The 14,746-nt window shown below is 36.9% G+C and overlaps 1 protein-coding gene across 1 annotated transcript; it reads left to right on the top strand.

Moving 5' to 3' along the window:
- The first annotated feature begins 7,820 nt into the window (after positions 1 to 7,820).
- On the top strand, positions 7,821 to 11,496 carry LOC132151312 (barH-like 2 homeobox protein). Its single transcript, XM_059559418.1, has 3 exons — positions 7,821 to 8,762; positions 10,019 to 10,244; positions 10,872 to 11,496. The coding sequence occupies exons 1-3, from the start codon at positions 8,207 to 8,209 to the stop codon at positions 11,182 to 11,184; spliced, it is 1,095 nt and encodes a 364-aa protein (XP_059415401.1). The 5' UTR covers positions 7,821 to 8,206; the 3' UTR covers positions 11,185 to 11,496.
- The last annotated feature ends 3,250 nt before the right edge of the window (positions 11,497 to 14,746 follow it).

Here is a 14,746-nt window from a genome sequence, read left to right as displayed (position 1 = left end):
GTCTGAACTTCCTTTATACCCATGCTTCTTTGAGATAAAAAGTCCTGTCTTCCTTTGATATCCAACATTCTTATGTCAGAGTGAGTGACAGCTTGGCTGACAGGGCGGGTAGAATTCCTGAAAATCCTTCTTTGTCGCAATCTTTTGCCCTGGGCTGTAGGTGTCAGAGACAAGAGCCCAACTGCTTTATGCCAAATGTTTATCAAAGCTACTGATTAAATACTTTACTCATCGTATTTTAGTGCAGTAAGAGATCTAATACTCTGCCCAACCCTGGAAAGTAACTAAAGTTTCAGGAAAAAAAAAAATAGAAAGATCTAATCTAAGAAGAAAATTACACATAACACGACACATAAATACATTTTCAAGGTACCTGTGAAAATATATTTTCCATTGCTCGCAATGTTTTGTCACACAAGTCTGAAGTCTGTGATGTGTTGTTATTCTCACTTCCCTTTATCTATATGCTCACTCAATTCATCTCTCTCGCTTTCTTTTTGTTGCTGGAGGTAAAACGTCTGACCCTTGTGGTCAGTGCCACGACGGCTTCCTCTGGTCGCAGCTCTGTGTTTTGTTTCAAAAAGGCAGTGCAGTGCGGGCGAGTGAGTGCCCAGCAGTGGCAAGCCTGGGGCCATGTCAGCCTCAGCTGCTCCATCACCAGGAGACTGGCCTAACATCTCCTGACTGCACTTTGCTGTGTTTCCCTGATATGATCATATCACATCTGCCCATGCTCCTGTGACAGAACCAGCACTTCCAACTTTAAATATTTTGCAACTTTCTCCACCATTTCTCCAACTTTCCAGTTTTTCAGCTGTATATGAACGATGTTTGAACATATTTCCCACAGTCACTGTAAGGTGATATTATATACCAGAGCCAGTTACAACAGCTGTTTTTTTTTTTTTTCGTTGGTGAGAACAAGGGCCTCCAGCCCTCCCTTCCAGCATCTCTTCCTCCTTCCCACTACTGGATTTGAATTTCCAGATAATAGGCTTTGACTTCTGGCTGCACGTTTATAGGTCTTTTTATGTTCTCTCCTTAGCTCATAGCATGCAGCTCAAGAACACAGACTCCCTGTGACAGGCCAGCCAGTCAGCCAGCCAGGCTTGTCAGGAGCTCTCATACACTAATGATTTCCCTTTAGTCTATTTTCTGTCTCATTGGCCGTTTCCTTCAAAAACAAAATTGCTCATTTAAATTCTCATGCCTAGGGCATTTTGGTCTTCAAATATTGTTGGAAAGTGAAAGGATTAGGCAAAATATGTTTTTTTTAAATGTTAATATATTATATGGTTCACTTTCTCCTCTGAGGCCAATTGGGGAATTTCTGCTGGCTGCATTAATGTCAAACTGACATTCCCAGCCATAATTACACTGTTCTTGAAACCTAACTTTCACTTGTAGGTAGATGAGTGTGCTTGGCAGTGACATGGAGACTCACTCCGCCAGCTTTTGATCATTTAATCATTGCTTTGGTTCCCCCCCCCCTTCCTCCCCCGGCCTGCTCCCGTTCATTGATGGTTTCACATTTATTTTTGGTGTTGCAAAATACAGTGTTATCTCTCATTACTCGCGCCACTGTTTTGCCGGGGTTCATTAGTGACGTTCGTTCTGCTCCCTTCAGGTGCAGCAGCCATATGCACACTGTTTATCCGCTTGATTCTCAATTTACATTGTGTTGTCTTGTGTTGTTGCCGTGTTTTTTTCCTCTCCCACTGTAAAAGCGAACGAGCCGACGTGCACAGTGCGATGGTTTATAGCCTAATGAATGTAAATGTTCTTGACCAACTGTTGCTTAGCTGCTTTAAGACAGGGTTACAATATATGACTCTCTCAAAACAAACAAACAAACAAAAAGACTAAGGATTTGTGCGATTTATTTAATAATTATGGGGAGTAGGTTTTATTTCCAATGAGAAATAAAGGCACCAATATTCTATTTGTAATAGCTTTTAATATAACTTAATGTAGATTTCCAAAAGAAATATTTACTCCACACACACACACACACACACACACATATATATATTCCATATTTATATATATCTATCTATCTATCTAATATTTGTTCAAAACAATCACTTTAGCAAAATTTGTACAATTTTCTGCTTACTTTGAAAAATAGAATCATTAATTAGGCTAATAAGTTTTCTTTTTCAATAAATAATTATACTGTCATTAAAATATGTCAATATAAAAATATTTTAAAATGCATAAACAAAATCGTTTTAAAGTAAAGATTCTGAAAGTAGGCTATTGAATAAGATCCAATGGTAATTTAATATATATTTACAGTATTGACAACTAATTATTTTTTATTATATGGTATGACATGATTAATATCATGTTTTTAAATATGATGGTTTCATTCTAAACATTGTGATTATTTCTAATATGGACACCCAAAATAATATATGATATTTACCATCTGAATCTAACTGTCATAAAAAGTCAGCCATCTATTAATTATCATGTTAATTACAGTGCCTTTAGCCACAATAGCAGGGGCGCTTCTCAATACTATACTTTTACAACTTATTTCGTTATTTAAAAGCTGTGGCTTTAATAATTATCTTAAACAAAACTAAAAAATCGTAAAGACTTTTGTTTCAAAATGTATTAATTTGAGCGATTTTAATTTGCTACTTAAATCTACAAAATTTTTTAAAACATAAAATATTAGATCAAATAAGCACAGAAATTACTTTGCGCTGCTGCGTGCAATCGAGTCAAGGACCAAACAAAAATACACGTGCATCTTGAAAAGCCGATGTTTTGGAAGGTGCTACGACATCTAGTGGTTTAGATGAAAATAATATCAAAGGGGTCTTTTACCCCTGGGCGCCTTTAGCCCCGTTGTATATATATATATATATATATATATATATATATATATATATATAGGCTATACTAATCACATTTTAAAGTAAAATAAATGTATAAATAAATATCTAAAATATTTCATACAGTTTGGTTAGGTTGTAGTAATACAAGGTTGTACAAGGTTGTAGTAAGGTTGTTATTAGCCTACATACACGTTATTAATGGCATATTAATAATATTATTATATGCTAATTGGTCTATGCACAGAAAATTTTATATTCAACTATTTATAGTCCACAAGGTTTTCGTTTTGATTCGTTTAATTGCGTTACTAAAACCAGCAGTGAAAAATTTCTATACACTGCGTATATTGCAAAACATAACATATACGCACAATTAATTACATTCAAGTCATTATTATTATTATTATTATTATTATTATTATTATTGAAGTTGTAAGGTGGACTTTTTAAATAAATGCACAGTACAGCAGTAACACATACAAAGATGTTTATATTTTCATATGAAAAGTATTACAAATAACTCTTAAAAATACCTTAAATTGAGTCTATTATGAACTGTTTTGTAAAACCTGATTTTGAAAGCTGAGTCTGCCATCTAGCCTAGGTGCCAAACTTATTTTGGATGACAGCAGCGAAGACCTCCAGCAAACACACAGATAGTCCTATCCCTGATTTAGCCTCCAAACATTCTGTCAGTGTTGATGTCTATCACTGTAATAACGTGCGAACGGTTTTAAATCTGACTAAATCAGTGCTGGACAATCTCAATCTGGCTTTTGTTGCTTTGAAAGGAAATCATTTTCGCGTCTTGCCCAATTGCTCGCTCGCCCCTTGAGCAATGCGCAGTGTTCACTCCATACACCCCTCATTCTCCCCCTCATCTGTCTTATCTCCTCGTGAATTTTTTTTTTTTTTTTTTTTTTTTTGCGCTTTTAGACTTCAGGTAATAGGAAATGGCACTGACCCCTCCTGATCCCCCTATTACCTTTGTGAAGCGTGCACGCGCCACAGAATCACACGTCATGAGGCGGCTCGGTGCCATCAGTACAGATCAATCACGCGCTCAGCCGCGCGCAGGAATGCAGCTCGCGGACACGGCCAGAGCCAGCCGTGGCCCGCGCTGATTGACAGCTCTGTTAATTAGGTGATTGTAAAGACCCTTCTGACTGCTAGAACAACGTTGTCAGTGTCGGTCTGTGGCCGGAGCGCCCAAATCAACGTGCTTTCCTTGAGCAAGCACTGTAGAGTAGACCAGAAAAACTGACAAAGAGATGAGATGTGGGGATGCGCACGCGTGTGCTGCATGTGTCATCGTATCTTGCTAAAATTTACATTGCAGTTATTGGATGGATTGCTGTTTTACATAAACAAAACGAGACAGAGACTTTGCTGATGACACTACGCGCTTTCCCCGTCTCCCGCTTTCGCTCTCATTATACATTTGATTTGGGTGTTAAATTAAAACTGTAATTGATGTTCATCTAGGTCACGGGCCCTTCTGTGTCATTCTCCTAGGTTTTTTATTTCCCCTCCTTGTTTGCCTTTGGATAAATACTAGCTGCACTTCAAATTAAACTTGAATGTCACATGTTTTATTATAGTGTAAATTCAAGTACTGTTGAGTGGGGGGTGGATTGGGGTTCTGGTAAGATCTAGTAAAAACTGTAATATTGGGATCCTGAACGTCACTGCTGTAAATGTCACAGCTCACACAGAGCTCAAGCCTTCCATGCAAGAGCGTCTAAAATAATATTTCCTTTTGAATTTTGACTTTCATAACAATTTTGTAGTCTTTTCCTGTCCGCTCTGTCAGACCCATGATTCTCAAGCGCACTGCCTATTAAATGCACTTACAAATTAAATACTGATCAATACTCAACACCTTCATTTTTACATGAAGATTTGTAAATATAGCCTAATTATGTGCATGATATCTATGGTTGTTGCATGTAACTACAATGTAATGCAAATAGCTACATTATTTTTTGTAAGTAGTAATTTATTGTATAGGCTAATGTCTCTTCTTGATTGCATTCCTCAAATATATATAAAGACAGGTTAATATAAATTCTGATTATAACCTGCACTCCTGTGAATGCATTAAATATTTTGCACTATGTAGGCTATAGGCTATGACAAAAGTAGAAAGGCCGTGTGTCTGCAAACAGCGCGAGGCCTTCAGCATGGTGACAGTTTCAATAAAAAGCCGCGAGGGGAATCAATAAAGAGCAAACTACAATTTCACCGTCCGATCATCGACCATCAGCCCCGGATGATCAGATGATACCCTGACTGGTTTTATTCAATTTGTTCCAGCGGCGCCCTTAAACCTAATAAAGCGATTGACTGAGGCTCAATGAGTTGCTGCAATTAGTGAACTGTTAATGAACATGCTGTTGGAGTCTCATGAGATTGACTGGCGTGATCAACCATCGCTTTGATTTTCTTCAACGGAAAGACATACATTGCCAATAGATCGTTTTCACATATCTTGGGGCAAAACACATTTCACTCCTCTAACTCAATTAGTAATTTGAATATATGTTTAAAAGGGCGAGCTTATCTGTAGGCTATGGCAGCAAATATCATATAGCCAAAAAATGATTTGCATAAAAATATTCTAAAACATTTTTGCAGGAAGACAATATAGCCTATTGTGTTTAGACGTGACTGCAAATTCATTAGTCAGCTCACAGTACAGTTATAACTACAGTGTATCTTAATTGTTTTATGTAATTACCTCAGATATTCAAGACACCCATTGAGGCATTTAGTTGAATTCAGCTGTTGGTAATACTTGATGTCGGTCTGTGTACATAGAAAGATTTTTGCTCTGCATTAACTAGCAATCTTCAAGCGATTATTGACAAGAATTCTGAGACAGCTTTGTCGCCGCCTAGTGTTATTACACCGTGTGTAAAATTATGTCAAGGAGTGTGTTATTAAAAATAATTTACCAATTAGCCACGACTTAACAAATGATTTCACTCTAGTACAGAATAAAGAGATTTTAAGAATGACAAGTTAGCAAGCCAAGCAGCATGTGTGGATATACAGCATCGTAGATTTTTTTATCGTTGTAGTGTTTAGTCATCCAATCTGCAGAAACTAACCAGATATGTGTAACAGGTCAGCTATTAGGTCGCCACAAGAAACAGCAAAATACGTGGCATAGAAATATAATTTAAACAAAATACACTTTTAAATACAATATTTTTAAAATACAGTCTACAGTACAATCATGCAAAGCAGAATGAATTATTAAACCGAATGAACATTTCCCCCCAGGAGAAACAGTTTTATGCGAATAGAGGAACATGTACGAAAAGCTAACATGCTATCCCTTATGTTTTTGATTGCAATATTTTAAACAGTCTTTCCAAAATATATGTTCAAGGAATCCTTTACAAAAAAAAAAAAAAAAAGTCAGGCACATATAATAAACGTAAACAATGATTATGGCCCAATACAAATAAAAACATCTACAAATATTATATAACCACATAAAACTGTTTTCTAAACATTATGATCTGTTTGTTAAAGAAATTAAAGCGGTGCGCAGAACAAACCTAAATGATGACTCCCACGTCGCTCAGTTAAATAAAATAGTTTTTATTTTATTTTATTTTTTATCTCGGTTCGGTCCGCAAACAGGTTTGGCGGTCCATGGAAAGCTCGACCGTGACAAACCTACGTTAGAGAACGCAGCAGCCTGATATATCCAGCTCTGAGTCCGTCTGTTGGAGTTGGAGAGCATGTAAACCATCAGATACCTCCATATGGCATCATCATCATCCTCTTCTCAGTATAAATCTACGCAACTCAACGGCATATAGCCTAAAACATTTTGAACTGTAAATCAAAATTAGCAATCAATAGTCGTGCATTAAACAGTGTTGTAATATGAGTATTATTTGATCATGAATTATTTCCCTCCTAATGTTTAACGAGAGGTAAAGATTCAAACGCACATATATTCGTTGGTAGGCTACTTAATTTCTCCTCCCCAATCTGAAAATATTTCCATTGAACGCACTTTGTCTTCTCGTGTATAAACAAAGAGAACAAAATGAAGCTGATAGACAGATAGAATAGGCCCAGGGTTTATTTAGAAGGAATTAGGCAAGATATGAGTAGGGCATATGTCATGTACAATATTCGCCATAATTTATTTCTCTTGAGTTATTCGCAATCAGTGCTTTCACTCAAAGGGTCTGACACACACGATGACTATCAGCACAAAACTGGCTTATTTCTCTACAGCACGTTTCACTGTCTCTGTGCTCTTAAAATAATAATTGACACAATATTGTTTTGCCAATAGGGATTATTATTGTGAGGTTTGCTTTTGGAGAAATATAAACTGAAATGAAAGAAAAAAAGTAAGAAACAGTAGGCTGATACAATGCATAGTCTATTTAATGAATGAATACTAAACAATTAAACAATGCAATAATTAAACAAAGTTCACAGCTGAAAAAAACCCTTCTGATATTATTTGTTAATTTATATATTTACATTTTAATTTACGCAATAGGAATGTTGTAATTACAGTTTCATTGATTAGTTAGTCGCTGGGCAATATTAGTGAACTGTAGCGTAATTTTTTTGCATTTATTTTGTGGAACATCTAGTAATTTCACGTTGTTGTTGTTGTTTATTAGTGCGTGGTAATTAGTTTTAGCAACAAGCAATATGTGTAACATGCACACAATGATGTAAAGTGTTACCATAAACGTATTTATGTCTAACGAAGATGCAGTCTGAGACATTGTAGCGGAGGGAAGGTTTCAAAAGAGCATTGCAGAATCAGTGAGTGGCTCTAAAGTGTAAGGATGAAGTAAAAATCGCTGATTGGACAGACGCGTGACCACGTAACCAATGAGAGGAGAGATGGGGAACACGAGGAGTGTGTTAAAATAAAGGAGAAAATATGACGTCAATATAGGAAGTCATTGTAGAGCAACACTATAACGATTAGTGGCAAAAGGGAGCGTGATGTCGAGGAGTTAGAGCATCCCAATCTCTCCACATCTCAACTTTGAAAGAAAGTTTAATAACCATAACAAAAGGACGTGGACTACACAGATCCACTTGCTTTCCACATTTCACCTTGAATGTAACAACATCTTGGAGAGCCGGCTATATTTCTCTTTTTCTTTGCCTTAAGTGCAATGATTTTTATTTGCGCGTAAAAAATGCTTATTTTGTACTTTCTAGTGGATTTTTATTGCGTTAACCTTTGAGCTTTGTTAGTCGTTTCGTTGATTCCTATTAAGTTTTTCTTTATTATTTTACAAAATTGTACAGGAAAGTTATTATGAAGACGACTTAAGTGCTCATCCTTTTCTTGTACTATGGAAGGATCCAGTGGGTCTAGTTTCGGAATAGACACTATTTTGTCCACAACCAATTCTGGCAGCTCAGTACTGATGAACGGAGATTTTCGCCTCGGTGACAGAACAGCGGATTTCAGGATCCAGGAGACCCCATCACCATGTTCGGAGATAGACACTGTGGGAACAGCCCCCTCATCCCCGATCTCAGTTACGATGGAGCATCCCGAGCCGCATCTGGTCCAAGACAGCCTTCAGCATCACCATCACCATCATCATCATCATCATCATCACAGTCAAGCTCAGAGTTTGCAGCTTTCACCCCAGCCTCATCCGCTCGGTCAGGCTGGCTGTGCCCCCAGGACTGCCACCTCCTCCTTTCTAATCAAAGACATTTTGGGCGACAGTAAACCGCTAGCAGCGTGCGCTCCTTACAGTACCAGTGTACCATCTCCACATCGCAGCCCAAAAACAGAGAGCGGAACCGCCCCGGACGGCATCAGGCCCAAACTAGAGCAAGATGAAAACAGAAGCAAACTGGACAGAGATGACATTCAGAGCGATTTAAAATGTAACGGTAAGAGTGCGTTTTACATGCAAAAAAATAAATAAATACGTTATTAAAACTTAGGGTAGACCTTTAGATCACAGTATCCGTTTGATATGAATACTTTTTGGTAATAAAACTGAATCAGTTATCAACAACCACTTGAAATGCAGAAGAATTGCCAAAATACACATATTATTGTCAGTACTCAGTGCTTACACAAGTAAAATGAACATTGCATCTGTACCGCGAAACAATGTATATATATACATTAGCAAATATATTAGAAAAATATCGAAAAAACATTTAAATATCTCGAGAAACCTTTCTGTGTTGTTTATATTGCAAATCTAAGCTGTGAGTTTTAAAGAAGTATCTTCTTCACTGTGAATTATAGAATTATGGAGTTCTTCACAACTAATTGTTCACGCGCACATTAAAATAAATAAATAAATAATATCTTAATTAAAACGGATTTTAAGACAAAACATAGATATTTCTTGACTGGCCTGTAACAATAAACGTTGTGAACCAACCGCTTAAATAGTACATGCATTCAGTGGTACAAATCACCCGTAACATTTTACTTTTATTATAATAAAAAAGACGTCCATATTAACGCTAAATAAGAGGCTTTTTTCTTTTCTTTTTTTTTTTGGTCTGTAATTTCATTAAGAACCAGTATTACAATACAAAAACAATAGCCTTTTGGTAGCCGGTCACTGAGGTTATTCTCTGATATTAACATAACAGATGTAAAGGCTGGTAAATTTTGCCCGGTGTGGGATCCTCCCTAGTGAGTCAATTATAGAGAGATTATTGTTCTTCCTTGAGGGGGGATCACGGAGCCCAGTAAAAACTGCTACAAATACAGATAGACTGACATATCGATCCTGCTCGTTTTGCTGTAATATATTCGTATACATGCGACATACCTAATTTCTTTAGGAGACAAATTTATATATTTTTGTTTACCTGGTATTAGATTTTTCCCCCCATAAACACCGTGACACTCATAACCCTAAAGACGAAATAATCAGACTATATTTAGATTTACGTATGTAGGCCTAATCGAGGCCTAAAACAATCACAAGTCACAAAAATAAAACTTTTAAACAGTAAGTACTCAATTATTAGACTGTTTTCAAATTTTTAGTAAACTCACTTAAATAAAATAGAAATGGACACTTTTGACATTTTTTTTTATTATTTTTTTTTTATTTTTTATTTTTATAAATAGCTAGGCCTAAATTTTCCTTATATTTTTATTGTGCTAACTTCTTTAGGAACAAAAGAAGAGGGCGATCGGGAAATTTCTAGTTCGAGAGACAGTCCACCAGCCCGATCCAAAAAACCTCGTAAAGCGCGGACGGCCTTCTCCGACCATCAACTTAACCAGCTGGAGCGCAGCTTCGAGAGACAGAAATACCTCAGCGTGCAAGACCGCATGGACCTGGCAGCAGCCCTAAACCTCACAGACACACAAGTCAAGACCTGGTACCAAAACCGACGGTAAGTTTCCAGATACCATCTATGAAAGTTTTTAGATTGTGCAAGCATTTCATCTTTATTTTCCATATAGCTACATTTGAATATTTTATTAGGCTATTATTATTATTACTATTATTATTATTATTAAGCGAACTTTTAATAGCCTGAATGGCGTAACAAATGATTTTAACATTCGGTCTGAAATTGTATTTTACAGCTTTGTCATAAACAACTGCAAATCATTTGATTGCAATTAGCTGTTCATGAAAGATGCTATTTCTACTTAAGGCAACGCATTTTAATTTTTAAAAAAGTCCATTTGTATTAGATGTATTAGCTATTATTATATATTTATAATAACAACGAATTTTAGTCATGCTGTTTACTTTAGTAGAAAGTTCACAGAACTCGAAATGGATCGGAATTCACAATTTGCCCAGATTTCATCGAAAACAACACCGAAAAAAAGAAAAAGATCATTATTCTGATGTATTTTACAAATCATTTTGGCCGTACGGTTTTATGAAGTTTACCTGTAGCCTATTTGTTTTGTACCAGAATCCAAAAGTACTTCACGATCAATCAGGTCCAGAAGGAGCCATGTGGAGAGTTTAATAATTGATTTCTTAAATTTTGATCTCACTGTAGGACGAAATGGAAGAGGCAGACGGCTGTGGGATTAGAACTGCTGGCTGAAGCTGGAAATTATTCGGCCTTACAGAGAATGTTCCCATCTCCGTATTTCTACCACCCGAGTTTATTAGGCACCGTGGACAGCACGACAGCAGCCGCCGCCGCTGCTGCCATGTACAGCAGTATGTACCGGACTCCATCCACACCGCATCCATCTCTCCAGAGACCGCTCGTCCCGAGAGTGCTCATTCACGGCCTGGGGCCCGGGGGACAACCGGCACTAAACCCGATAGCAAACCAAATACCGGGCACACCGCATCCTCGGTAAAACGAAAGGACACTGAGAGACAATTATATCACACGTGATGTGACAAACTGTGCTGAACTTTCACAAGACGCATTTTTTCTCCAACACTGAGAGACGATTTTATCGAAGAAAAAGATGTATTATTTAATAGCCTATGGATCATTTCTGACAAATAGGCCAAACTAAACCAGACGAGCCTGTGACCGTGACAGTAAAAGGACTGTTCATTGTCAGATTGTTTGTTTTGTCTTTTTTTTGGTACAAATACTAGTAAATACGCTTATAAATTTATTAGATTTAAAGAAAGGATTAAATAAAGACAAATGATAAAAAGCTCAATGCCAGACGCTTTCTCTCGAAAGGGGCCATGGTTACTATAGGACCGTTTTGGGGCTGTTCTGTTGTTTGAAAAAATACAGTGTTTACAATTTGAATCCATAATTGCAAACAATTCAAGAAAGGTAGGCTAAATTATGGTGAATGGTTTTTATCATCACCCGTGTTATTATTATAAAAAATAAAAAAAAACCTGGATTAAAAAGAAAAAGAAAAAAAACCATACAATTTAAACATCTAAATCTCTAATATAGTATTATAATTCCAGTTCTTCTCGGAACTTGTAAATGATAGCCTACAGCATAGCTATCATACATCATCAGTTTAAGAGGAATTAACAAATATATTCTTTTTTTAATTATTATTTTTAATTGTATGGTAGCGTAGTATATAGACTAGCCTACTTTTAGTGAACAAAACATAAGTTCTTTGTAAACTCTATAAGCCCGTCTGAACTCATTAGCATAGGCGTGTATTCAAGTAAGGCTCGGGACCGGTCTGCTGTGAGAATAGACGGGTTGACGCATTTGCTGTGGGAATGGCGAAGCTGCTCCCGGTCTGGCAGCTGTTCTGTGGGAGAACCTCCGCGGACAGACAGCAGGCGTGAGCCTCCTCAGCGTGAGTGAATTAAGAGAAACATTCCATATAAACAATTACAGACCTCTGTAGAATGCTCCCGAGATTGATATTCGCTATTAGTCATTCGTTTTAATCAGCGACACTTGGGATAATTCTGTAAAGAACACAACCAAACAGAGAACCACTTTCTTCATTTAGCCTATTTAAAATAGCCTAGTGATTTAAACTTAAATAAATATTTTTTTTTTTCCGCTGTGTCAAATGGCTACCTTTCCTAGTTCGTGCTGGTCGTACACTGAATAGCACAGTTCCACACAGTTCTGATACTAAAACACTAAGCTAATGAATAAAAAAGGTCTCAATGAGTGGATGTGTATGAACGTTGTCTAAAAAGAAGAAAAGGAATTTTAAATAGGCCTAAGGGACGCAGCCAAATTAAAACGAGAAACAAACTAGCCAAAGATTACACAATACATGATACATGACCGCAATAATTCATATCCAAGCATAAAACCATATAGGCTATATATATATATATATATATATATATATATATATATATATATATATATATATGAAACTCAGCCAACCTTGGTCAGAACAATTTAGGACGATTTACGCAAAATGAGAAAGAAATGAACGAAACGTAACTATAAGTAATCACGTGGGTTATCTTAGGGGAATGTAATTAAGTGAACATTACATTGCTTTTCTTTTTCGAGCACGATAACGTCCCCTGGAGGACTGCATGTACTGCAGGATAGAATAGCCGCAGGGCGCGTTTGTTTGGGTTCCTCTAATTGGAGAATAGGCTGCTGATTTCTGCGCTGCTAAACTCTTATTAAAGCCAAGTTGACCTTTGCTTTGTGGTTTTAAACTGTATGAGAAAGGCACGTCTGCATGTCTTATATTTTCTCCATAATATTTATAATAATAATAATAAAAAGTTGGTCTATCTCAAAACTATATGCAAACAAAGCGTATAAGATGCAAAATTCAGAAACACACACACACACACACACACACACAAGGAGCAAAAATGTAGACGACTCAGTGAGAAAAATGATCTAAGAGAAAAATGCTTCGACACGAAGAGACAAACGAAATTGTCAAAACTGTTAAGCTTTCGGATGTCGACAACTAACAAATTTATGGATACCCTCTGTAGTTGAATTCTTTATCGTTCGCATGCAAGAGAAATTCGGTCAGTTGTGAATCTAATCTAGCACATTCAGCTGTAAAGCCATTTGGAGTAATTTCTAGATTATTTGAAAAGCTTGTGTTCCGCTGTAAACTGTAGGACGCGGCATGAATGCACAATCGCCAAACTAACCTCATTTTACATGGGCCAATAATATAAGCTGCACATTGATGATCTACTTGCATTATTTTAATTGCTTGGAATGCGTTAAAGAACTGCCATATATTTTTGAGTTGTTTTTCGTTAATTGGATATATTCAAAACGCATCAAAGCATATTAACATACGTTTAGTACGGAAAAAGTAACCCAGACAATGTGTAAAGGTAAATTCCGACGTTCAACTCGGTTTTGCAATCCAGACAAAGTGCCATTTTTAAACGCTTCTCCATTTTTAAGGCTAATCGACAGTGATATGGATTTTTAGACTATATATATAAAAAAACGGTGCAAGTAAATCATTTGAGACAGACAAGATACCTCAAAGGTGCATTTTATATTTTTTTCATTCAGAATTCATTACAAACATTATGTTGACATATGTTGTTTCACTTTTCTGTGCACCACAAGCAAGTTAAGTGTGGAAACATTACCCTTATGTTGTATTGCTGAAAGTGTCAAATCAATTTAATTCATAGGAAGTGGTGCTTGATAGCAGCATCCTTAAAACTATGTGGGGCAGTAAATGCTCAATTTACTCATTTTTATTTAACCTATGGTTAAAGTTGACTTCCAAAGGGTGGAAATGAGGGACTGGTAACGAGATAGGTGAAAGAAGGGGTGCTGAAATTAAAAGGGGATGTTCAGACCTTTCATTTACATGACACACATCATAGGAACAGATTGCTGCAAAGAATTGGTTTGTTCTTGTTGCTTCCAGGAGCCCAAGTAAGGTTTTGTAATTGCCATATTTTCCAGATGATGTCATGTTAGGGATGTCTTACTTATTATCCTAATAAGGGAAATGCACCAGCTCTTAGAGGCCTGCTTATTTACCACATTACTCACTCTTTCTTAATGCACCATCTTTCATACTCAAAAGGCAGGGACACATCCAGACAAACATCTCAGAGATGGTCACATTGCAAGGTCAATCTTTGAATCACTGAAAGGCTACAATCAGTCGTGTGGGATTTAAACGACTCACTCAAGGCCCGAGTCATTGCAGTGCCTCACAAAACAGCATGGAAGTGCCACATTAAGCATCTGGGTGTCCCTTAATTATCATGGGTTGGATTCTTAATCTTGCCCTGTGGTGATGGTGAGGTGTCAGGATGATGAATTTTAAGATGGTAAGTTGTCAACGTGTGCATTTTCAAAGCAGGCTGAATTGGAGGCAGGGTTGTAACAAGGTTAGAATCGTTTAAAGTGTGAAAGCGGATTTCTGCCAGGAGGCAGAAGTGGTTGACAGGCAGAAGTGGTGCATCTCTGCTTTAAAAGCAATTTTAAACATTTTAGTGAAGGTGTGA

Source organism: Carassius carassius, chromosome 10, assembly GCF_963082965.1.
Source record: "Carassius carassius chromosome 10, fCarCar2.1, whole genome shotgun sequence".
In the NCBI taxonomy this organism is placed as follows: Eukaryota; Metazoa; Chordata; class Actinopteri; order Cypriniformes; family Cyprinidae; genus Carassius; species Carassius carassius.
Note: the sequence above shows the minus strand (reverse complement) of the source record. Positions and strands in the feature narration are given on the sequence as shown.

What these genes read in the sequence shown, in the direction of transcription:
- LOC132151312 (XM_059559418.1), top strand. Translation starts at nt 8,207, where the DNA reads ATGGAAGGATCCAGTGGGTCTAGTTTCGGAATAGACACTATTTTGTCC. An exon ending in GAGCGATTTAAAATGTAACG is followed by an intron (nt 8,763 to 10,018) that starts GTAAGAGTGCGT and finishes TAACTTCTTTAG; the next exon opens with GAACAAAAGAAGAGGGCGAT. An exon ending in ACCTGGTACCAAAACCGACG is followed by an intron (nt 10,245 to 10,871) that starts GTAAGTTTCCAG and finishes ATCTCACTGTAG; the next exon opens with GACGAAATGGAAGAGGCAGA.